The sequence below is a fragment of the Pleurodeles waltl genome, chromosome 10 (genome assembly GCF_031143425.1).
Source record: "Pleurodeles waltl isolate 20211129_DDA chromosome 10, aPleWal1.hap1.20221129, whole genome shotgun sequence".
In the NCBI taxonomy this organism is placed as follows: Eukaryota; Metazoa; Chordata; class Amphibia; order Caudata; family Salamandridae; genus Pleurodeles; species Pleurodeles waltl.
Genome location: NC_090449.1, coordinates 396,758,463 through 396,785,540, shown reverse-complemented (window position 1 = coordinate 396,785,540; position 27,078 = coordinate 396,758,463). Strand labels below are relative to the sequence as shown.

General features: G+C 44.0%; 1 protein-coding gene across 1 annotated transcript in view; it reads right to left on the bottom strand.

Annotated features, from left to right (window-relative positions):
* The window catches only part of LOC138261557 (uncharacterized), a 403,078-nt gene that overhangs the window by 260,231 nt on the left and 115,769 nt on the right, over window positions 1-27,078 (bottom strand). The window contains exon 3 of the mRNA XM_069210617.1: window positions 23,285-23,504. Coding sequence (XP_069066718.1) covers window positions 23,285-23,504 — 220 coding nt within the window. The remainder of the gene's footprint in view (window positions 1-23,284; window positions 23,505-27,078) is intronic.

Genomic DNA, 27,078 nt, shown 5'->3' with positions numbered 1-27,078 from the left:
TCTATTCTTAGACATTGTAAGTACAGTGTGTCCATATTAAGTATATGGTCTGGGAGTTTGTAAAAAATGAACTCCACCGTTCCATAATGGCTACACTGAATACTGGGAAGTTTGGTAACAAACTTCTCAGAATAATAAACCCACACTAATGCCAGTGTTGGATTTATTAAAAAATGCACACAGAGGGCATCTTAGAGATGCCCCCTGTATTCTACCCAATCCTTCAGTGAAGGACTGAATTGTCTGTGCCAGCCTGCTGCTGAGAGATGGGTTTCTGACCCCCTGGGGTGAGGGACTTTGTGCCCTCTGAGGCCAGAAACAAAGCCTGCTCTGGGTGGAGGTGCTTCACACCCCCCCCTTGCAGGAACTGTAACACCTAGCAGTGAGCCTCAAATGCTCAGGCTTCGTGTTACAATGCCCCAGGGCACTCTAGCTAGTGGAGATGCCCGCTCCCTGGACACAGCCCCCACTTCTGCTGGCAAGACCAGGGGAGATAATGAGAAAAACAAGGAGGAGTCACCCACCAGTCAGGACAGCCCCTAAGGTGTCCTGAGCTGAGGTGACCCCTGCCTTTAGAAATCCTCCATCTTGATTTTGGAGGATTCCCCCAATAGGATTAGGGATGTGCCCCCCTCCCCACATGGAGGAGGCACAAAGAGGGTGTAGCCACCCTCCAGGACAGTAGCCATTGGCTACTGCCCTCCCAGACCTAAACACACCCCTAGATTTAGTATTTAGGGGCACCCATGAACCCAGGAAATCAGATTCCTGCAACCTGAAGAAAGAAGGACTGCTGACCTACAAGCCTGCAAAGAAGACGGACGACGACAACTGCTTTGGCCCCAGCCCTACCAACCTGTCTCCAACTTCGAAAACCTGCAACCAGCGACGCATCAGACAGGGACCAGCGACCTCTGAAGCCTCAGAGGACTGCCCTGGACTAAAGGACCAAGAAACTCCCATGAGCAGCGGCTCTGCTCAAAACCAGCAACTTCTTTGCAACAAAGAAGCAACTTTCAAAGACTTCATGTTTCCCGCCGGAAGCGTGAGACTTCACACTCTGCACCAGACACCCCTGGCTCGAGATCCAGAGAACCAACACCACAGGGAGGACTCCCCGGCGACTGCGAGCCCTTGAGTAGCCAGAGACGACCCCCCCTGAGCCCCCACAGCGACACCTGCAGAGAGAATCCAGAGGCTCCCCTGACCGCAACTGCCTGTAACAAGGGACCCGACGCCTGGAACCAACACTGCATCCGCAGCCCCCAGGACCTGAAGGAACCGAACCTCAGCGCAGGAGTGACACCCAGGCAACCCTCTGCCTAGCCCAGGTGGTGGCTGTCCAGAGAAACCCCCCTGTGCCTGCTTGCACCACTAGAGTGACCCCCGGGTCCCTCTATTGATTCCTATCTGAAGCCCGACACCTGCTTTGCACACTGCATCCGGCTGCCCCTGTGCCGCTGAGGGTGTGTTTTGTGTGCCTACTTGTGTCTCCCCAGTGCTCTACAAAACCCCCCTGGTCTGCCCCCCGAGGACGCGAGTACTTACCTGCTGGCAGACTGGAACCAGAGCACCCCTGTTCTCCATAGGCACCTATGTGTTTTGGGCACCTCTTTGACCTCTGCACGTGACCGGCCCTGAGCTACTGGTGTGGTAACTTTGGGGTTGCCTTGAACCCCCAACGGTGGGCTGCCTATGCCCAGGAACTGAGACTTGTAAGTGTCTTACTTACCTCACAAACTAATCTTTACTTACCTCCCCCAGGAACTGTTGATTTTTGCACTGTGCCCACTTTTAAAATAGCTTATTGCCATTTTAACAAAGACTGTATACAATATTGCTTTTATTCAAAGTTCCTAACCTACCTATGTGAAGTACCTTGCATTTTATGTGTTTACTTCAAATCTTGAACCTGTGGTACTTAAAATAAACTAAGAAAATATAGTTTTCTATATAAAACCTATTGGCCTGTAGTAAGTCTTTGAGTGTGTGTTCCTCATTTATTGCCTGTGTGTGTACAACAAATGCTTAATGCTTAAAAATAGAGCATTAAAATTATCTAATTTTTCCACTATCTTACCTCTAAGGGTACCCTTGGACTCTGTGCACACTATTTCTTACTTTGAAATAGTATATACAGAGCCAACTTCCTACAGTAGCCATCTTCAGATTATTTTTCCGTTTGCTTTTGTTTTCATTTCTTTATTATTATTTTTAAAATATATTTTTGATCTCTTACCCCAGTTTGCCTTGTTCTGTTTTCTATAAAGGTGGGCAGGTAACATCTGAAGCCAGAAAACTCTTCAGGCTGCAAAACTACTTCTACTGGTAAGTAACCATTTTGTTTTGCAGTGTGAATACTTTGCTAGATTCACATCCTGGGCATCAGATTGTATAGCAGTTTCTCCCATTTATTTGGGTTGGTTGGGTTGAAATGATTACTTGCAAACAGGTGTTGCAGTATCTTTTGTCCCACCTGTGCTTCCTTATGCATTTGGATGTACACACAATAGTGTTTTCTGAATGTGTGAGGGGATGCCCATGTTGATGCGGCGCAAATGGTGTCCTTGTGCATTTGCATGTATGGTTCTTCTATTGTTAAGGCCTGTATCTCACTTACTCTTCTTAGCGATGTGATTGCAAATAGGAAGGCTGTTTTTAGTGTGAGAAATCTTAAATTAGCCTTGTTCATGGGTTCAAATGGTTTTGTCATGAGTTGCGTTAGTACTGTGTTCAAGCTGCACATTCGGGCTGGTGCCTTTGGAGGTGCAATTCTTTTACACCCTTCCAGGAACCTTTTTATAACGGGTGCTGTGAAGAAACCTTTGTATAACGCCCCTCTGGTGTAGGCCACAATTGCTGCCAGGTGTACCTTAAGTGAAGAGTAGTTGTTTCCGTTGTCCAATAAGTGTGTAAGATAGGTTATTACCGTCTCCTGTCTAGCTATTGTTTGTTGTGTATTGTTTCCTGTGCACCATAGGAGGTATTTTTTCCATTCTGATGCATAGCATCTTCCTGTTGGTTGTCTTGCTTCCTTTAATGTCTCCATGGTAGGTTTAGGTGTCCAAATTCTATGTATTCAGGTGCCATGCTCTTACATTGAGAGTTGTTGGTTCTGGGTGGAACACTTTCCACCTTTGTATTGGGAGTAGGTCTCAATCTGGTTTGATCTTTATAAACTGTTACTTGGACAGTTAGAGTAGGTCAGAGTACCATGCTTGTCTGGATCATTGTAGGGCTATGAGGATGAGATTTGTTCCCGGTCTCCTGGCCTTCTCCAATACCTTTGGTATTAGAGGAATCAGTGGAAAGGTGTCGGCAAATGTCCCTGACCAGATTAGTGACAGGGCATTCCCTTCTGATTGGTGGTGTGGAAACCTGGAGGTGAAGCGTTGGCATTTTCTGTTCCCTGCTGATGTGAAAAGGTCGATTGTTGGTGTGCCCCAGATTCTGAAAATTCTTTTGAGGCTCCTTTGCTTTATCTCCCATTTGTGTGTGTTGCTGTTTGGCCTTCCTAGCTTGTCCTCTTCTACGTTGTCCTTTCCCAGTGGGTGTATCATTTGTAGGCTGATCCCATGTCCCTATTTTTTGGGCCAATCTGCTTAGGGTGAACGATTTTGTACCCTGTGCTTGTTCAGACAGAACATTGTTGTTGTGTTGTCTGTCTGTATTTGTACTGATTTTCCTGCTATTTGTGATTGGAATGCCTTCAGGGCTAGAAACAGTCTTCAGCTCCAGAAAACTGTTGTGTTTGACTGCGTCTTTTTTGTTCCATAGATCTTGTATCTTTAGCTCGTCTGTGTGTGCTCCACACTTGTGGGATGCATCTGTGATGATGTTCACTGAGGGAGTTGTTGTGTTGAAGAGCCTTCCATTGTTTATTTGATGGATGCCCACCATTGTATCTCTTTTTGTATTGTGTCTGTTACAACCACTAGATCCTCCCAACACCCTGTGGTTTGTGGCTAGTTGTTGGTTAGCCATTTTTAATTCTTGGAATGGTCTCATGTGTAGTCTTGTATGTGGTAAGAAGGGAATGGAGGATGCCATCATGCCCATCAGCTTCGTGACTGTTCTCACTGTCAGATACTGCCCCTTCTGGTAAAGGCAACATTGTTCTCGGTCTGTATTTTCTTTAGTTCTGGGTAGGCCTGTGCCTTCCTGGTATTGAGTCTGGCCCCTAGGAAGATCTTTTCCTGTTGAGGTAGTGGTGACCATTTTTTTGTGGTTTATGCTGAAACCCAGCTTTTGCAGGGTTGTGATGATTGTTTTGGTGTCATCTTGACATTTCTCCTTTATGTGCACTTTTATGAGCCACTCGTCCAAGTAGGGGTACACATGGACTCTTCTTCTTAGAAATGCTGCGACTGCAGCTAGGCATTTTGTGAAAATCCTTGGTGCAGACTTTATTCCAAATAGTAAAACCTTAAATTGATAGTGCACTCCTCCTAGCGCAAATCTGATATATTTTGTATGTGCTTGATGTATTGGTATGTGTGGACAGGCATCCTGACGGTGTATGGTTGTTATGTAATCTCCTTTTTGCAGGTGTGATATGACCTCTTAAAGCGTTGTCATCCTGAAATGCTGTGTGTGTATGAATTTGTTTATGAATCTGAGATCTAGGACAGGTCTCAGTGAAAGGTCCTGTTTTGGCTCCAAAAAGTAAGGTAATTCCCTTTAACTCGTTCTTTGGAACTTTTTCTATTGCCTGTTTCAGCAAGAGTTCTTTTCCTTCTTTTTTACCAGAGTCAGCTCTGCTCAGGATTTATTGGTGGTGTCTTTGTTAGTTTCATACAGTAGCCGTGGCGTACCACGTCTAGTATTCAATAGTATGCGGTAATTCTGCCCCCTACTGGTGTTGTGTGGGGCTTGTGGGCACTTGACCGTCATTTGGTTGTTCCCCCTCCTCTGGGGAATTTGCCCCCTTGCTCTTCCTTCACCCTGAAAGGACTGTATGGCAGGGTGTTGCCACTGTTGGTATTTGGTCTGTTGGTTATCCTGTGATGTATTACCCTGGGTAGTCTATTTTTGTTGTTGCTGCCCGGAGGTAAATGGTTCCCCTTTCTTAGAGCCTTCTAAAGTTGCTTCCTCTGAACTGTAATGACCCCATTGCCTTGGCTGTTTCATTGTCCTTTTTGATCTGCTGGAAGGACTAGGCCACATCTTGTCCGAACAAGCTTTCTCCGTTGAAGGGTTTGTTAATTACGGAGGCTTGTAGCTCTGGTTTAAAGCCGGATATCCTGAGCCATGTGTGCCTTCTCAAAGTTGTTCCTGTGGACATCTGTCTGCTCGCTGTGTCTGCGGTATCTAGAGTGGATTTTAAACATGCAATTGCGATGTCCTTTCCTTTCTGTATCACAGCTTTTGCCCTCTTTTTATCTGTCCCTGGGAGCTTCTTCATGAGCTCCTCAATTTCGTCCCACTGTTGATGACCGAATCTGTTCAAGAGTGCGTTGCAGTTGGCTATACGCCACTGTGTTGCAGCCTCTTTTTCTATCTTTCTCCCCACCATATCCAGTCTTTCGCTCGCTCTCTCAGGGGCCCGTGGAGGAGTGAACATTGTTCCTCCTTCTTGCATTGGACGCTATGGTGGAGTCTGCCACTTAATTTCCCTGTATGTACTTTGGGTCCTTTGGGGAAGGTTTGTATTTCTTCTCCACCATCAGTGGGACTCCTTTGGCTGCTGCTGGTTCCTTGATGGCTTCCATACCTTGATCCAGTATACTTGGTAACATGGGAAGGAATAGGTTTCACTTGCTTGTTAGTATTACTGTTTCGAGCAGGAAGCATGAGTCCCCCTTTTCTTCCTTGAAGGGTACCCCGTAGGTGTCTGCTGCCCTCTTCATCAGGCTATTGTAGAATCGGATGTCATCAGGGGGTGAAGGTTTCGAGGGATAGCTGTTGATCTCCTCTGCGGGGTTCTCAGTTTTGAGGTCATGCCAGATGTCCTCGTAACTTCCCGTTGCCATTTCCTCCTCAGGGTCGTAGAACAACTCCTTCACCTCCTCTTCATGTGGTTCGGGGATTGTCGGAGCTGGCTTCCTCTTCCTCTGCTTCTGTGGAGGTCTTCAATGGTCTCTGTGGGATTCGATACGGTTTCATCACGCCGTCAAATTATTTTTTCTTTTGTAGGAGTGCTGCCATTTCAGCCTTCAAACTGCGTCTTTTCTTCTCCACCTCCAACGCCCTTTCGGCGTCTCATACCACAAAAGGTTTTCTTTTTGGCTTACATTCCCGATACCCTCAGGGTCTCTTTCCCAGATGTCTTCGGCACCTACTTCCCTGCTGGTTTCGGGGTGTCCTTCTCCAACTGTGGTCTCTAAAGTTTCAGCAGGCGGTCCTCTTCAGTATCCCTGGTGTGGGATCTGTGGGGCTCTTTTGTTAGTGGCTGACCCTCGATCGTCCTTTTCTTTGACGTCAGGGCTGCCTTGAGGTCTCTTTTCGACATCTCTCAGCGTCTTCTTTTTTGGGAGCCTTTCTTTCTTGCGTTCTTCGAGGAATTCGACATCCGACCCTCCATGGGTGGACTCTGCACCTTCCGCTTGATCTTCCTCATTGCTGGAAAGTCCGAATTCCTTCAGCAACTCCTGTTGTTTTTGGCTCTGTATAGCGGCGTGGTGCTCCTCGCTCTGCTTTTGCCATGCTTTAAGCGTCTTTGGAACGAACGCTGTGCAGGCTTCGCAGTCCTCATCATCGTGATCCCTCGAGAGACAGATGCAGACCACGTGAGGGTCACGCTGGACGAACTTGTGGTGGCAGTTCGGGCAGAATTTAAAGGGAGTATTTTCTATGGCCCCTACCTTACTTCATTCTCCTGACCTGCTAATTTTTACCGGCGTTCCCCGCCGGTAATGCGTTAGTCTGTCTCCTTGCCTCTGTTTGTTGGTCTCAGCATTCAAAATCCTTTGCCTATGTTTTTTAAGAGTCCTCCATCCAAAACGTCAGAGTTTCTTTTGCTTCAAGACCCAAAAGTGGAAAAAAGGATCTGAAGATGGCTACCACGCACAGGAACTTCCGGGCACCGTCTGATGTCATACGGGGGATGAACTTAACACCAAATGGTGGTCGACGACACCCAGGAGAGAGAAAAAACAAAAAAAACAAAAAACAATTCCAGACCCAACCACTAGATTGTGGAATGATGCACAGTATGTGAATCCAGAAAAGGATTCATGCTGCAAAAATATAGATACCTAGGGACGCAGATCCTCTCTGGATCCAGGCGTCACAGGAAGAATCTGACGGGCTGCCCGCAAGCTGAGCCAAATGTTGCACCTGCCATGTTCTTTTCTCTGTAAGCGGTCACCAGCGATGAAATGCGGGGGTAATTGAGTTGATGGGGTCAGGGTACAGGTTCCCTGACACCATGGGGATGATATAGTTATATAGTTACACTATTATGATATAGTGGTGATGGGAGAAATAATGCCTTTGAAATGCTGATTTTTTTTATTTTATTTTTTATGCTTCGCGAGATACGCGGTTCCACCCACGGGGCTCAGTGTGGCCCCAGTGTGAATATGTGGAGCTCGGGAAACATAAAAAAAAAAAGACTTAATTCTAAAAGAGACACTCTACAATCAGTATTACACACAGAGAGACACACTCACACCCAGTGTGACATGCAGGCAGACCCTGTCACACCCATTCTCACACCTACAGAGATGCTGTTACATCCACTTTCACATGTACACAGACACTCTCACACTCACTCTCAAACTCCGAGAGACACACTCACCCTCACATCCAGGCACACACTGTTACACTCCCTCTCACACTCAGAGACTCTCACGCTCAGTCTCACACTAATATAGAGACTCTCACATGTAGTGTCAAACTGAGACACACTCTCTGATACTCACCCTCACACCCAGATAGATACTCTCACACTAAGTCTGACATCCAGGCAGACACTGTTACTGAGTACTCTCATATCAACACAGTCTCACACTTACTCTCACAGAGACACTCACATATACCCTTGCATGTAGGCAAACACTGCCACACCCGCTCTCACAACTACAGAGATGCTGTAATATTCACTGTCACATGGACACAGACACTGTCATACCCACTCTCACACTCAGAGAGACAAGCTCACACCCACCCTCACATCCAAAAAGGTGTTTCCCCCTTTTACGAGATCAGAGCGAGATCTGGAAAAAAAAAAGCAGTATATAAATAGAAATATATATGTATACGGGTAACGGATTCGCTCTGAAAAGAGCCTTTGCATTTATGATGTGTTGGTTCATTTCTTTATATACCCTCCATATGAAATTGTAAGTTGTTGTGCCATGTAGAAATCATGTTATGGTCCCTGAGGTACACAGAAACAGTTTTAGTAACATGTTTCCTGGATTTCTCTATTTGTGGGCAGAACTGCATTGACCAGGTCCACTTATCCCTTTGGCAAATGTTTGAAACAAACAAGGCAGTGTGTGGGAAGAGTGTCATCAGTTTTCTAAAGGTTTCTTTAATTAGGATGTCCAAACCAACTCCTGTGAATACACCTAGGTCATTGCCACCACAATACAGGGAGTGCAGAATTATTAGGCAAATGAGTATTTTGACCACATCATCCTCTTTATGCATGTTGTCTTACTCCAAGCTGTATAGGCTCGAAAGCCTACTACCAATTAAGCATATTAGGTGATGTGCATCTCTGTAATGAGAAGGGGTGTGGTCTAATGACATCAACACCCTATATCAGGTGTGCATAATTATTAGGCAACTTCCTTTCCTTTGGCAAAATGGGTCAAAAGAAGGACTTGACAGGCTCAGAAAAGTAAAAAATAGTGAGATATCATGCAGAGGGATGCAGCACTCTTAAAATTGCAAAGCTTCTGAAGCGTGATCATCGAACAATCAAGCGTTTCATTCAAAATAGTCAACAGGGTCGCAAGAAGCGTGTGGAAAAACCAAGGCGCAAAATAACTGCCCATGAACAGAGAAAAGTCAAGCGTGCAGCTGCCACGATGCCACTTGCCACCAGTTTGGCCATATTTCAGAGCTGCAACATCACTGGAGGGCCCAAAAGCACAAGGTGTGCAATACTCAGAGACATGGCCAAGGTAAGAAAGGCTGAAAGACGACCACCACTGAACAAGACACACAAGCTGAAACGTCAAGACTGGGCCAAGAAATATCTCAAGACTGATTTTTCTAAGGTTTTATGGACTGATGAAATGAGAGTGAGTCTTGATGGGCCAGATGGATGGGCCCGTGGCTGGATTGGTAAAGGGCAGAGAGCTCCAGTCCGACTCAGACGCCAGCAAGGTGGAGGTGGAGTACTGGTTTGGGCTGGTATCATCAAAGATGAGCTTGTGGGGCCTTTTCGGGTTGAGGATGGAGTCAAGCTCAACTCCCAGTCCTACTGCCAGTTCCTGGAAGACACCTTCTTCAAGCAGTGGTACAGGAAGAAGTCTGCATCCTTCAAGAAAAACATGATTTTCATGCAGGACAATGCTCCATCACACGCGTCCAAGTACTCCACAGCGTGGCTGGCAAGAAAGGGTATAAAAGAAGGAAATCTAATGACATGGCCTCCTTGTTCACCTGATCTGAACCCCATTGAGAACCTGTGGTCCATCATCAAATGTGAGATTTACAAGGAGGGAAAACAGTACACCTCTCTGAACAGTGTCTGGGAGGCTGTGGTTGCTGCTGCACGCAATGTTGATGGTGAACAGATCAAAACACTGACAGAATCCATGGATGGCAGGCTTTTGAGTGTCCTTGCAAAGAAAGGTGGCTATATTGGTCACTGATTTGTTTTTGTTTTGTTTTTGAATGTCAGAAATGTATATTTGTGAATGTTGAGATGTTATATTGGTTTCACTGGTAATAATAAATAATTGAAATGGGTATATATTTTTTTTTTTGAGTTGCCTAATAATTATGCACAGTAATAGTCACCTGCACACACAGATATCCCCCTAACATAGCTAAAACTAAAAACAAACTAAAAACTACTTCCAAAAATATTCAGCTTTGATATTAATGAGTTTTTTGGGTTCATTGAGAACATGGTTGTTGTTCAATAATAAAATTAATCCTCAAAAATACAACTTGCCTAATAATTCTGCACTCCCTGTATACAATCATAAGGGATGGATGTTGGCAATCCTTAAGAGTTTCAACCAAAGGAAGTAACTGATGCTGGTTTAACCCTCTCTGACCAATCCAAGTAATATGCACATTAGACAAACCTAGGTCCCTGTCAATACCACTTCTTTTGCACTCTCTCAGGCCCAAAACACAAAGCTGTGACCCACAATTCACACTCTGCTAATCTTGGAGGTAATCTAGAGAAGCACACATGAGATAGCTGCACCTGAATGAGGCTGGTATGAAATGAAAGTCTATTGAAATAGAGGGTAGTAGGTACAGACTGGAAGAAGTGATTCCATTGGCTGTTGTAGATATTTGTTTGAGTGAAGTTAGGTAGTGAGGTTATATGAATTGTAAGTATATGTTGGATTGGGTTTAGGAAAATTGGAAAACAGTAAAAATAGCAGTGATATGTTTACTTTGGAAGATTCAACCACACCAGCTAAATGTGGCTTGAAAGGAAGTCAGAAACTGTTATGAACTTGTGACCTGGTGCAGCAGAATGTTGCAGACTGTGTTACCATGGTAAGAGAGCTAGAGGAGCATGAAGGGGAAGGGAATAGAAAAAAGACTAAGATAAGAGAAGAGCTGGTGAAAATCCTTAAACATGCAAGTTAGTAGGTTTGCAGACTCCAAGGCATTCCAGCCCTGAAACTATTGCTTACTGCTTCCCCCGGCCCCAGTATGTAGCTCTGCGAAAAGGTGGCAAAATAAGGAAATTGCAATAGTAGGGTGTAAGGAAATGCCTCCTTGGCATGGTTACCCCCTGACTTTTTGCCTTTGCTGATGCTATGTTTTGAATTGAAAGTGTGCTGAGGCCTGCTAACCAGGCCCCAGCACCAGTGTTCTTTCCCTAACCTGTACTTTTGATTCCACAATTGGCACACCCTGGCATCCAGATAAGTCCCTTGTAACTGGTACCTCTGGTACCAAGGGCCCTGATGCCAGGGAAGGTCTCTAAGGACTGCAGCATATATTATGCCACCCTAGAGACCCCTCACTCAGTACAGACACACTGCTTACCAGCTTGTGTGTGCTAGTGAGAACAAAATGAGTAAGTCGACATGGCACTCCCCTCAGGGTGCCATGCCAGCCTCTCACTGCCTATGCAGTAGAGGTAAGACACCCCTCTAGCAGGCCTTACAGCCCTAAGGCAGGGTGCACTATACCATAGGTGAGGGTACCAGTGCATGAGCACTGTGCCCCTACAGTGTCTAAGCAAAACCTTAGACATTGTAAGTGCAGGGTAGCCATAAGAGTATATGGTCTGGGAGTCTGTCAAACACGAACTCCACAGCACCATAATGGCTACACTGAAAACTGGGAAGTTTGGTATCAAACTTCTCAGCACAATAAATGCACACTGATGCCAGTGTACATTTTATTGTAAAATACACCACAGAGGGCACCTTAGAGGTGCCCCCTGAAACTTAACCGACCATCTGTGTAGGCTGACTGGTTCCAGCAGCCTGCCACACTAGAGACATGTTGCTGGCCCCATGAGGAGAGTGCCTTTGTCACTCTGAGGCCAGTAACAAAGCCTGCACTGGGTGGAGATGCTAACACCTCCCCCAGGCAGGAGCTGTAACACCTGGCGGTGAGCCTCAAAGGCTCACCCCTTTGTCACAGCACCGCAGGACACTCCAGCTAGTGGAGTTGCCTGCCCCCTCCGGCCCCGGCCCCCACTTTTGGTGGCAAGGCCGGAGAAAATAATGAGAATAACAAGGAGGAGTCACTGGCCAGTCAGGACAGCCCCTAAGGTGTCCTGAGCTGAGGTGACTCTAACTTTTAGAAATCCTCCATCTTGCAGATGGAGGATTCCCCCAATAGGATTAGGGATGTGACCCCCTCCCCTTGGGAGGAGGCACAAAGAGGGTGTACTCACCCTCAGGGCTAGTAGCCCTTGGCTACTAACCCCCCAGACCTAAACACGCCCTTAAATTTAGTATTTAAGGGCTCTCCCTGAACCTAGAAACTAGATTCCTGCAACAACAACAAGAAGGACTGCCTAGCTGAAAACCCCTGCAGAGGAAGACCAGAAGACAACAACTGCCTTGGCTCCAGAAACTCACCGGCCTGTCTCCTGCCTTCCAAAGAACTCTGCTCCAGCGACGCCTTCCAAAGGGACCAGCGACCTCTGAATCCTCTGAGGACTGCCCTGCTTCGACGACGACAAGAAACTCCCGAGGACAGCGGACCTGCTCCAAAAAGACTGCAACTTTATCCAAATGAGCAGCTTTAAAGAACCCTGCAATCTCCCCGCAAGAAGCGTGAGACTTGCAACACTGCACCCGGCGACCCCGACTCGGCTGGTGGAGAACCAACACCTCAGGGAGGACCCCCGGACTACTCTACGACTGTGAGTACCAAAACCTGTCCCCCCTGAGCCCCCACAGCGCCGCCTGCAGAGGGAATCCCGAGGCTTCCCCTGACCGCGACTCTCTGAAACCTAAGTCCCGACGCCTGGAAAAGACCCTGCACCCGCAGCCCCCAGGACCTGAAGGACCGGACTTTCACTGCAGAAGTGACCCCCAGGAGTCCCTCTCCCTTGCCCAAGTGGAGGTTTCCCCGAGGAAGCCCCCCCTTGCTTGCCTGCAGCGCTGAAGAGATCCCTTGATCTCTCATTGACTTCCATTGCGAACCCGACGCTTGTTCTAACACTGCACCCGGCCGCCCCCGCGCCGCTGAGGGTGAAATTTCTGTGTGGGCTTGTGTCCCCCCCGGTGCCCTACAAAACCCCCCTGGTCTGCCCCCCGAGGACGCGGGTACTTACCTGCTGGCAGACTGGAACCGGGGCACCCCCTTCTCTCCATTGGAGCCTATGCGTTTTGGGCACCACTTTGAACTCTGCACCTGACCAGCCCTGAGCTGCTGGTGTGGTAACTTTGGGGTTGCTCTGAACCCCCAACGGTGGGCTACCTTGGACCAAGAACTGAACCCTGTAAGTGTCTTACTTACCTGGTAAAACTAACAAAAACTTACCTCCCCCAGGAACTGTGAAAATTGCACTGTGTCCACTTTTAAAATAGCTATTTGTGAATAACTTGAAAAGTATACATGCAATTGCAATGATTCAAAGTTCCTAATGTACTTACCTGCAATACCTTTCAAACAAGATATTACATGTTAAATTTGAACCTGTGGTTCTTAAAATAAACTAAGAAAAGATATTTTTCTATACAAAACCTATTGGCTGGATTTGTCTCCGAGTGTGTGTACCTCATTTATTGTCTATGTGTATGTACAACAAATGCTTAACACTACTCCTTGGATAAGCCTACTGCTCGACCACACTACCACAAAATAGAGCATTAGTATTATCTCTTTTTACCACTATTTTACCTCTAAGGGGAACCCTTGGACTCTGTGCATGCTATTCCTTACTTTGAAATAGCACTTACAGAGCCAACTTCCTACATAGGGCTTGAAATTGCAAGTATTCAAGCCCTACTATAGTAGTAGCCCTGACATAATCAGAGAGTCTATTATCAGAGCTCTTACATAAGGAGATTGCTGCCATAATTTGTCGCCGCACTACCTTTACACCAAAGGGACAAGTAGATTATTTTTACAGGACAAGTAGATTTAAGAAGTAACCTGCCCCATGGACAAGTAGAAATTTTAATAAATTCCACACCCCGAATAATGATTATTTAATGTTATGATTTGGTTTTGTGTTCTAAAAAAAGTGTTTATATGGATGTTCTTTTAAAAAATAAAATAAGATCAAAGATAATTCCCAAACTGGCAGTGAATCTGGAAATCCACAGCACATTTACACAGGGGGGCTGCGCCGTGTGCTGCGGTGGAGCCATGAATCTGACTAAACTCACATGGTATTGGCTATCTTTTCAGGAGCACTGCAAATGGTTAACTACAGAAACCAGTGAGAAGTTGTAGAACATTGTATTATCATGAAAGAGAGATTGTGATTGGTTTACTGACTCCGTAAACTTGAAAGGACAGTGGAAGAGGTTGCCATTACTGGTTGCCTGCTGTGAGAATGGACTTCCATTCTTGTGGTTGGTTTAATGAGGTTTGTTCAGTGAGAAGAAATTCTAACTGATACTGAAAGAGAAACATAGAGCACAAGAAAGCGTAAGTGTAGTGAAATGTACCTTATTTTACAATTTGTTAGTATTTGAATAAATAAATTTTAGGTTGAAGAACGTGAGCAGTGTTCACAACATGCTATAAAAGCTATAAATACAAGGTCTGTGATTTATGTAAAGGGATTATACAAGTAATTAATTATATAAGAAAGGTATTCAGCTGAACTTGGATAAGGATGTTTCCAGTTTCTATCACTATATTAAAGTGATTCCTCATGTATGCTGAAGCTAGTATGGAAAATGCACTGAGTATTTAATAGTTACAAATGTTGCATTGAGTTCTAAAAATGTATTGTGTTTGTCTCTACAGATATTGGTATTTATAAAAGCAATATGATATTAAATTAATGCAGAGAGTCACACATCTATTGAGATAATAGAGGTTATTTCACTGTGTCAGACATTGATACGAGTGAAGTATGTTACCTGAAAAGGTAAGAAAAGGATTGGGCGAGAGCAGGTTGAATTGTTTTTGCTGTAGAAGGTGAAGAGGTCAGATATACCTTATATAGGCCGAAGAGGAGGTTGCTGTGTCTATAGAAGAGAATAAAAGTGTTTTTAATTTTTACTGTGCTAAAAGTGCACTTGCTATGTCAAGGTATAATGTATACTGTTAAGGAGACAGAGAAATAATACAAATATAATGGGAGACATTAACAACTACTTGTATAATGATGTAGACATATAGATTTTAAATACAAAGGCTGCAGTAAGAGATTTATTTAGGATGTGATATACTGAATGCAACATGCAGTATTGTATATTATTATTAATATAGATTCTTATTTATACAAATTGTTGTTTAAATATGGTTAAGGGTATTACTTGTGAGCATAGGTACACAGTTTTATTTTTGAGTACACTTGGCATTAGAAAATGTGTTTAAGTAGGTTTATACTGTGTGTTGTGAGAAACATCCTTTAAGTGAGAAGCATGTAAACTACAGAACAGAGTGTATTTTTATTAAAAAGATGAAGCATGTTGTTCTGAGTTTTAGTGACTGAGATGAAACATTGTAGAGGCCTCATTTTATATCACACTGATCAAATGTTTATCATCATAGGTATTTAACTAATCTAAAATTGAGTAAAGATAAATAAATGTTAGAAAAGTACTCTTATTAATTAACTTCATATATTACAAATCTTGAAAGTCTGTCTTTATACAATACTACTTTTTTCTCATACTATACCCATTATTATATTCCTTGGACATATATTCCCCTACTATGTACTCGCATATCAATTTATTTATTACTCTAGTCCTACTGTAGTAGAGAGAAAATTAAATAAAAATAAAATAAAATCTATAAATAAAATTCAAATTATATATATATATATATATATATATATATAAATAATAAAGAATAAATAAATTACATAAAAATAATGATAAAAAATGTGTGTATATATATTGTTAGACATGTATTGTAAGAAGGGCCAAGGAAGAAGACCGCGAAGGTTGAAACGCGTTGCCCTATGTTTCTGCTTCATGAAATTTTTTGAATAAATGAAGACCATCATATTTTTGTAAGGAGTGCCAGACTTTGATTTTTATATATTGTGTTTTTGGAGATATATATATATATATATGAATTATAAATAAAAAATATTATATTTTTACTCTTGTAAGCTTTACTTTGTCTACCACCATATGTCATGTCTCATATCAATCTATCCTCCATTCCAACTCTGACTCATCCCAAATCTATTCCACTACTTTCATCTCCTAAATAACCCTGCCTAAGCTCTTCCCTCCGCTTACACATCTAACTCACCCAAACCTCAGTTTACTACCATTATTCTCCCAAGCAACCCTACTAAATTCTCCCTCATTTAACTCCCCTTTAACTCATCCAAAACCCCTCCTGCTACTATGATCTCCCTAACCCTTTCCAAAGACTTTTCCCTCCTCCATCCCCCCTTTACTCATCCCAAACCTAAATCCTATTACTATCAACTCCCAATTAACACTTCTGGAGTCTTCCCTCCTCCACCCCTCTTTTGCTCCAGTCAATCCAACTAGCAAACTCACATATCCACTGCTCAAATTAACTCATAATACTAAATCTGTACTCATAATTCCCTATACTAATCCACCACTAATTTTTTTTAGGTTCCAGAGTAACGTGCTACTCACTGAAAAGCGCTTCAACACCTTGTCAGGTTAGTAAGCGCTATATAAATACTATTACAATACAATACAATACATCCAGTGATGCAATTATGCATCTACTGACAGATCCAGGCACAGATTGGTGCATGCAGTGATGAAGCCAAGTGGACACTGATGTATTCAGAGAATCATTCAGATGTACAGTGATATTTACACTGCAACACCCAGAGAGAGAGAGAGATGGATAGGGATACTAACACCTAGGAGTACGCTGATGTATAAACTACCACACACAAGCACACACTTGTGCATACACTGATTCACTCAGGTTCATTGCCATTTGTACACTGACACTTTCATTCATACAGTGAGACACTCTGTTGCACACTATTGCATTCACTGACAAACTCACATGGACACTGATGCACACACTGATATATCCAGATACATACGCATACATACACTGACACACTTAAGCACAAACTGATGCATACAGTGTCATAGCCAGGCAGAAACTCATGCATACACTAAGTCAGCAATGTATAAACTTAAGCAATCACTGATACAGCCACACGGATACTACTGCATAAACCGACACACCAAACTGCAAAATCAAACATGCACTGACAAACCCAGGACCACATGACTGCATACACTGACACACTCAGATCCACAATGATGTATAGATTAATACATTCAGAGACACATTACTACACACACACACTAACACACTGAGATACACACTGACGCATACACTGAGAGACCAAAGCATACACTAATACAGCAAATAACAAAGCCAATTATTTAGTAATGCTTCCATTCAAACATACAGGTAGACACTATCATATACACCGAAATACCCAGGATCAGAATTAACACACTCAGGGACACAATTATGGAGAGATTGAGACACCAAGACAGAAACTGATAAATAAACTTATACATGGAAATGAAAAGTTATACCTGCACTCACACAAGTATGTAAATACTGATAAGTAATATAGACTCAAACACAGCTCTTTGTTTGATTGAGTGGTGGTTCTAACAAGAACCATTCTTTTATAGTTTTTGATAGAACACGTTTTTAGTTTCTTTTTTTTCTTTTTTCTTTTTTTCAGAGAATGTATTGGAAACTTGGGAAAAGCTTATATGCAAAACATTTGCATTATGAAAGCACAACAGTGTGCAATAACAGCTAATTTGAAGAAACATACTGTGAAATAAAATTAACAACGGTGGATTTTGACCTGCAAAAAGAAGTCATTGACATTTTTAACTTTTGCAACCACAAGATTATGGAAGATGCTGCAGGACGTTACCATGTAACCCAATTCGGTACATGTGGCTGGCATACTGATATTCTGAGCGGTAGCTTGGCTAGATGATGATGTACCAGATTCTGCAGCAAAATGTGTCAGTTCTTTTTCTCTCATCATTCGTTGGTCTGCTCGTTCGCGGATTGTGCACAGACGTTTCCACATCATCATTGATGTCATATGAGATATCATCAGTGATGTCACTGACCATGTCATGAGTGATGTAATATGTGAGGTCATAAGCAGTGCATTGCGGGAGCGCAAGTTATAGTTAGGTAACTGCTGACTTTCTATGGTTTTGTACGAGAAAATTCAGAACCTAACTATAACGTCCATGTAACCTTTGTTTTTTTTTCAGTGAATATCTATGCAAGGAGCTGTATACTGTTAAAATAGACATATATTTTCGGGCATGTTTATGCAGCAAAGCCCTAAAGTAACGGTGTTTACTGAGGATGGTTAAGAAGCCGTATAAGATAATTTCAGAGTTAACGGTTGGCACTCCATGCATCTAACTTCTGATAGATCCTATCTAACCCTGTCTTGTAAGGTATCAAATTAAAGGGGACATCAAATAAGAGTCAATGTTGCAGTCGATACATGTGTTCACTTTAATGCTGGCCACCTTTGAGAAAGTTGGCATACTTTGACCCAGCTGGTCCAGTGGCTTCAGAGAAGCGCAGGGACTGAGACAAGTTTCTGTCCACATGGGGAGGAGTGTGAACAACTCCCAGGCTGAGAATAAAGGCTGTTGCCGCACTGGAGGTGCCACCCCCAACCACAGGATGGGCTGCAAAGGGTGTTAGCCTGAAAGGCAAGCATCACAGGGTAATGCCATCTTTCAAGGGCTACTGTGACAACATTCCCGAGCAGGAAGCCCTTTGTGTCCCCTAGACAGGGTAGAGCCAGCTCCAAAGGAGGGAAAACCGGTTTCAGAACCAGTTTTCCATGGGCAAGAGGCAAATGGTAGCCACACCCCCGGAGTGGGCTACTGAGGTCCTCACACTTGATTAAGACTTCAGCCATGTTGGTTATGGTGTGCAAAGTGCAGTCTGGGATAGCCAGATGCCACAAATCAAGGTAACTCTGTTACGAGGTAGGAGGGGACCCACTAGCCCATTGGCTAGTGACACTGTTATCCCGTCGGGGCACCTTACTGAGATATAATGGGCCCCTTTGGCACCTGAGATTTTAGTATGTACTGGATTTGGACCAAGGACAAGAAGAAGACCATCCTGCACCGGTTGGAAGCGCACAAAGACAGGTTGTGACACCGGAGCGACTGCACCTGCTGCACTTTGGGATATCAGGGTTTGGTCCCTGTTCTGCCTGCTTGGCTCAGGGAAAAGTTGATTTTCGGCTCCAGTCCGAAGTAGAGACTCCAAGGGTCAGCTGGTTGGCCCCTCAGAATGACACTGGGGACACTAAAGCTGGAACAGCCCAAACCACATTCCTGGTAGCCACCTCAGCTGTCTTGCAGCTACCGGACGCTGGGCACTTCGACTGGACAATTTGGGAATAGCCAGAAGTTGCACCTAAGTCTGCTGGAGCCATGGGTGTTGTGACCACATTCGTTCACCCTCCAAAGATTTGCATCAGAACAGATGTGTTGCAAGAAGGAAAGGTCTGCATCAGCAGCCCTTTGACTTCTCCACTGAGGACTTCATGTACCTAACCCCGTGGACCACACAGCATCCAGAGCATCCATTGATCATCCTTACGCCTGCATCCCTCAGCATCAGGACAACTCCACAGAAGTCAATGGCGGTGGTCCTTTAAAGTCTGGAATTCGCTTCAAAGATGCTCTGGTGGCCAGGTAACTGTCAAAGTTTCTTTTCTAGACACCTAGACCTCTGTCCTGTCGGATTTTGTCATATGGGTCATAGTTGCCAAATTCAGTGTATCAAACCTTTACAAAGTTTTCAAAAGTTTGCAGTTTTAGCTTGCCAATGCTTGATGTTAAAAGTTTTTAAATTCTTTAAAAATTCATTTCTACAGAACCATCCAATAGATTTTATTAAAGAAAGATTTTAAAAAGGTATGTAAAATATGCTCTATATTTATAAATTGTCGTTGTGTCTCTTTCTTGTTTTGTGATGTTCCTATTTTGTTGTTTGGTGTTGTTAATGCTTTACACATTGTTCCTTTGCTAAGTCCTGCAGCTCTGTGACATAGCTGCAAGAGGGTTGAGCCGAGGGTTGAGCAAATAAATCTGGAGCCAAGGAGATAAATGCATGAGTACTACACAACAAGGGGCCAACCTCGTCATTAAGTACACCATTTTCATATGCTCGTGTATTCAGCAACAGACTCAATCCCTGTAACTCTGTGATGGGGGCTTTAGGTGCATACACCAGGACTTCCCTTGATTGCGCTAAACCTGATTAACAGGCGACATTAGAAGCCACTCACTCTTTACGCATCACACCTGCAATCGGATTATTAATAGCATACTTAATGTGCTCAACTGCTTTGGTGGGAAAAACGCAACCAACTTTACACCTTCAAAGGAAACTCTGTATTTTAATGCACAGCACTTACAGAACTTTCAGTAGTCTTATTTATGGTGGATGAATTAATTATTTTACTTCTCTTTTTAAACTCTGTGACAGTAAAAGCATATGCCGAAAGAGTATTACAAAGAAACTATTGATTTAAACTGTGTGTATGGAGTCAGGGAGAGTTTGCCTAATTTGCAAAGCAGATATGTCTTACTTGCATTAAAGTCACACCATGGACAAAGCAAACCTTGAATTTCTGAACTTGTACAGCAAATGGGCAAATGGACAAATGTAGAGAAAAGATCAAACGTGTTGCTTTCAAGGATCCCTGTTAGGAATGCTTCCCAGGATTCCTAGATTCAAAGTTAAGCTTTTAGCACAGAGAACAAATGATGGAAATGAGCGTTAAGCATTGGAGGGCGCAGTGCTAGAAAAGGACTGGCTCCAGATATGTTCTGGTTTCACAATCCCTCTGAGAAATGCAGTGAGGGTTGTAGTAGGCTAAGGGTTACTGTCAGCTTCAAGATGCTGATGTGGAGTTCAGCTTCCAGCTGAGAACATATTCCATTCAAAGTGGGAAATATTGTACACATACAGGGAGTGCAGAATTATTAGGCAAATGAGTATTTTGACCACATCATCCTCTTTATGCATGTTGTCTTACTCCAAGCTGTATAGGCTCGAAAGCCTACTACCAATTAAGCATATTAGGTGATGTGCATCTCTGTAATGAGAAGGGGTGTGGTCTAATGACATCAACACCCTATATCAGGTGTACATAATTATTAGGCAACTTCCTTTCCTTTGGCAAAATGGGTCAAAAGAAGGACTTGACAGGCTCAGAAAAGTCAAAAATAGTGAGATATCATGCAGAGGGATGCAGCACTCTTAAAATTGCATAGCTTCTGAAGCGTGATCATCGAACAATCAAGCGTTTCATTCAAAATAGTCAACAGGGTCGCAAGAAGCATGTGGAAAAACCAAGGCGCAAAATAACTGCCCATGAACTGAGAAAAGTCAAGCGTGCAGCTGCCACGATGCCACTTGCCACCAGTTTGGCCATATTTCAGAGCTGCAACATCACTGGAGTGCCCAAAAGCACAAGGTGTGCAATACTCAGAGACATGGCCAAGGTAAGAAAGGCTGAAAGACGACCACCACTGAACAAGACACACAAGCTGAAACGTCAAGACTGGGCCAAGAAATATCTCAAGACTGATTTTTCTAAGGTTTTATGGACTGATGAAATGAGAGTGAGTCTTGATGGGCCAGATGGATGGGCCCGTGGCTGGATTGGTAAAGGGCAGAGAGCTCCAGTCCGACTCAGACGCCAGCAAGGTGGAGGTGGAGTACTGGTTTGGGCTGGTATCATCAAAGATGAGCTTGTGGGGCCTTTTCGGGTTGAGGATGGAGTCAAGCTCAACTCCCAGTCCTACTGCCAGTTCCTGGAAGACACCTTCTTCAAGCAGTGGTACAGGAAGAAGTCTGCATCCTTCAAGAAAAACATGATTTTCATGCAGGACAATGCTCCATCACACGCGTCCAAGTACTCCACAGCGTGGCTGGCAAGAAAGGGTATAAAAGAAGGAAATCTAATGACATGGCCTCCTTGTTCACCTGATCTGAACCCCATTGAGAACCTGTGGTCCATCATCAAATGTGAGATTTACAAGGAGGGAAAACAGTACACCTCTCTGAACAGTGTCTGGGAGGCTGTGGTTGCTGCTGCACGCAATGTTGATGGTGAACAGATCAAAACACTGACAGAATCCATGGATGGCAGGCTTTTGAGTGCCCTTGCAAAGAAAGGTGGCTATATTGGTCACTGATTTGTTTTTGTTTTGTTTTTGAATGTCAGAAATGTATATTTGTGAATGTTGAGATGTTATATTGGTTTCACTGGTAATAATAAATAATTGAAATGGGTATATATTTGTTTTTTGTTAAGTTGCCTAATAATTATGCACAGTAATAGTCACCTGCACACACAGATATCCCCCTAACATAGCTAAAACTAAAAACAAACTAAAAACTACTTCCAAAAATATTCAGCTTTGATATTAATGAGTTTTTTGGGTTCATTGAGAACATGGTTGTTGTTCAATAATAAAATTAATCCTCAAAAATACAACTTGCCTAATAATTCTGCACTCCCTGTACATAACACACTTTTGCAAAGTCCTCTAACCATTTATCAAACCTGGGATGAAGGCAAATACATCCTTATGGAACATGATGAACTTCCAGCCTTTAAGAAAGCGTCAAGGCAAGGGCTCAGAAACACTACACAGTATTTAGGCTCCATGACTGTAAGTCTCAGGCCTATCTAGCAACAAAGCATGCTTTATCTACAGAAAAAAAGTTGTAAAGTGCATTATGTGAGCTGCCGGACATGCTGAGAACAGAAGGGAAACTGATATCTTAAACCTCAGAGAGCACAGCACCCTACTTCCACATGTTAAGCAGCGGGGTGGTTTCATTTCCCTAAATGAATGGGAAGGAGTATATAGAAGCAATCAAATCACTGTCTTAATCAGATTCTGATATCTGTGTCAACTAGCCACTCATTAACGGTACTTTTCGGAACTGAATCATCCCATAGCACGGATAACAAGTATTACTGTTACCCAGTGCACAGTTACTCATTGTAATGGCCTTAGGGAAGAAGAAAAACATATACCCACTTGAGGCTGCACACAATTCTAGAGCAGATGCATTACTTTACCATATTATCTTTTAGACTCTGATGCCAGCTTGAAGCAATCGCATGCGTAGTTTCCCACTATAGGTCAGACATGCAGGTGAAGACCCAACTTAAGATGATCCTTACCTTCTCTCTGTCAGCGTTGTACAAGATAATTGGCTACTACCTTATTTTCCACAACTAAGTGAGTACCTATTATGATGAACATATATGAAGACAGCAATGGCTTTCTCGTTGATGGAGGAGGCTGTTCTGACATTCTCTGGTCTATATAAAAAGAATACCACTTTTTCCTAATTTTATTCAGATTATGGCATTTTACTTTATTCAAAACAACAGGAAATCCCTGCAGACCCCCCCCCCCCTCCCCCCAGCTATTTTACACACACCCAAGCAGTGCCCAACCATCACAACACTTACCCTTGATTCTCATAGAAGATATATCTGCCAGGAGTCAGGACCTTAAGGAGCTCGAGGTCAGTACGTTCACTGCTCGTGTACACCAAAGCATCAACAAGTCCATTCACAGTCATAGTGGATCCCGGTAGGAAACTGCTGCTATTCCCTATGTACAGGGCCACAGCATCAGGGCCGGCATGGAGAAGAGGCTTGCTGGCATTCGTAGGAAACAGCTGGTTGACTTTAACAGAAGAAGAAACATGTTTAAATACAATGAAATTGCAATCACGCATAAATCCACTTTGCAGTGAGTGGAGCTCAAACAACCACACTACTCCAGAAACAAGCAATCGGGATGATTATTTTAGCTCCTCTTCTTCTCCAACAATCCACAAAATTGTGGACAGTGAGTTCCTAAATAAGGGAGTGTACTCCTATTTCGTTAAAGTTAGCTCAGTCAGGGCCTGGACAAACTGTAAATGTGGCTCTAATTCTACAGAAACTCGATATTCTCTGACTTACATGCACATTGCTCCTACCACCAAGCACCTCCATCACTGCCAGTCCCCATCCCCTGCACCTGGCCTTGACACCAAGGCACATCTGCACCTGCACATCTTGATCTCTCAATAGCACCTGGTAGGAAAATGTTTCTTTTGACATGGTCGCCCTCACCCCCTACTGTTTGCCTGGTTTCTGGTGCAATTGTGACTGCAAGGGCACTGGGCCCCTGGTAAACAGGTCCCCAGTACCAGATCTCTTTGCCCCAAAACTGCACAGTCGTTATCCCCAATTGGCATAATCTTTAGCTACCAAAGTAAGTTCCTGTTAAATGGTACCCCTAGTAGCTAGGGCATGGGGTACTAAAGGAAGGCCAGAGGGCTGCAGCACGAATTGTGCCACCCTCCAGGACCCTTGCACTAAGTGCATACAGTGGTGCTTTTGCAGGCTGCGGGTATTGGTGTAGATCTGAAATGAAAACACGACATGGCACACAGCATGTGCCCTTTACACTGCATGCAATATACACAAGTCATTCCTCTAGCAAGCCTTTTAGCCCTAAAGGCAAGGTGCATTATATTACATGTGAGGGCATACCTGCATGAGCAGATATGCTCCAGCTATGTCTTTGTCAATTCTCAGACATAGTAAGTGAACAGGGAAACTCTTATAAGTACACGTACTGGGCACTGGTCATTACGAATTCCCCAGCTACATGATGGCTTCACTGGAGATACAGGTGTTTGGTATCAAACATCTCGGATTAATAAACCCTCACTGAATCCAGTGATCAATTTCTTAATACATGCACTCAGAGGGCCCCTTAGAGGTGACCCCATAAAACATAATCGGGCCTGATTACAACTTTGGAGGAGGTTTTAATCCGTCCCAAAAGTGACGGATATACCACCAGCCGTATTACAAGTCCATTATATCCTATGGAACTCGTAATACGGCTGGTGGTATATCCGTCACATTTCGGACGGATTAACACCTCCTCCAAAGTTGTAATCAGGCCCATCAACTCTTAGCGTGGACACCGACTGGTCAAAACCAGTGCATCCACCTTAGACAGAGTTCTGGACCCCCTGAGGTGAGAGCCAACACTCTTTAGGGCTCAGAACAAAAGCCTGCTCTGGGCAGAGGTGTGACCTCCTCTCCCAGGCAGGATGGACATTCCAGAGTGGGGAGCTTCAAAGGCCATGCCGCCTTTGTAATGCACACCAGGTCTCTCCAGATGGTGATGATGACCAACCCCACTGTCTGACCCCACGTTTGGCAGCAGCACAGGTGGGAAATTAGGAGGAGTGTCCACTTCATGCCAATCCCACCCCTAAGGTGGATGAGCTGAATTGGAGGAAGTAAAAGGTAATGTCCATCTTGTTTGGAAGGAATTAGGCCACTAAGGTTAGGGTTATGCCCACTTCCCAAAGGAAGTGGTAAAAAAAAAAAGTGTAGTCACCCCAAAGGTGAGTAGCCCATTGGCTACCACCCAGCACTCCCTGTAAAGCCCCTAAATTTAGTATTTTAGGTGGCACCCCTGAACGCTAGTGTCAGCTTCCTAATGACCTAAGAAGAGCCGGACACTACAGAGTCGCACCAGCAGAGAAGACTACAAACACCAACTGACCTGGCCCCAGCCCAAATGGACTGCCTGCAGCCCTCGACAATCCTGCACCAAATGACAGCCTGTTTTGCAGCCCAGCGACATCCAAAACATTGGGAGGACTGCCTGCCTTCAACAAAGATCAAGATCTCCCGAGAACAGCTGACCTGTTCAAGGAGAAACCAAATTGAAAAGAAAACAACTCTGCCCTGAGGAACTGTGAGACTGCACCCAGACCAACCTCTGCACCCGAAGCCCACGGCCAAAGTCCAAGTGGCCCACCAGTCTTGTGAAGGTTCCTCAGCAAATCGCAGTCTGAGTCCTCAGTGGGCTGACCCCTGCCAAACTCTGCCTCAAAGCTTGCAGTCTCAACCCGAAGACTCCCTCTGACCGCGACCTTCCCGGTAAGCTGTTCCCAATGCCAAAGGACACCCCTGCACTAGAGACCCTGGGCCATGGGGAGCTGGACCGTTTGTGTCCCTCTGTCCCCTAGCATCAGAATTTACTTGGGCAGCTGCAAGTTTTCTTCATTCAGCCTCATAGGCTGATCCTGCAGCCTTTTCCCAAAACTGATCTCTCCCATTGACTTGAACTGGGTGCCTGATGCTGTGTTGACACTCTGCACACGGCCACCCCTGCGCCTCTGGGGGTGTAAGTTTGGTGCTGCCTTGTGCCCCCCCAACCCTCCGGTGCGCACCTCAACCACAGGAGATCAACCCCTGACACTGCTTTACTCACCTGTGAGCAGTGCATCTTCTTTTACCCCCTGCCTCCATAGGTTAACATTGGGCACCCAACTCAGAATTTGACCTTTGGACATGGCTGCCCCTGTGCCGCTGTGGGCGCACTCTTGGTAGTGATTTGAACCTTGACTGGTGTTGACCTAAAACCCCCAAACAATTTGTTTGTAAGTCATGTACTTACCTGCAAAACTGCATTCTTGTTTTCCTTCAAAAGGTTAACATTGCTGAACTGAAAAATTGCATTAACTGTTGATTTTTAAAATGCAAAGTATTTATGCTTGAAAATCTGATTACCTGGTTACAAAGTTCTTGGGTTTAAAACATATATAAAATAAATGTTATTTTGCTAAATCGGTCTCAGATTTATGTTTTGAGTGTCTCATTTATTGCCTCTGTGAGTACAGCAAAAGCTTAGCACTACCCTCTGACAAGCCTCACTGCTCGTCCACACAACCACAAATAGAGCATTAGTCCGATCTACTTTTGCCTATAAAATACCAATAGAGGATCCACTGGTCTCTCCGCACAGTGTACTTCATTTTAGTGCACTATATAGAGAGCCAGCTTCCTACACACTTGAACTGTTCCAGAAGTTTGGCTCCCATTGTCTTTTTCATCTTTTAAGCTACAGAAAATCATTTTCCAAGAATTTCCAAAAAAACAGTTAGAATTACTGTACACACTAACAGCAATCTGTCAAATACGTTGAGACATTTAAAGTTGTTCTTTTAACTTCTAGTGTCCTGCAAACAGAAGGCTTGTGACGGGCAAAAACGTGCCCAGCAGGACAAACAAAATTGCAATGTTTTGTTTTTAAAGGTCACTTTTTTATTTTGCCAAGTCATCTTTTCTCACTTTCCACTCATGTTTTCTTTTGTTTTTGTTTCTGGGAGCTCTCCTCAAAAGATGACAATTAACTCGTTTGAAGTATTGCAAAGCAACATTGTTTCTTTATTATTTGTAAT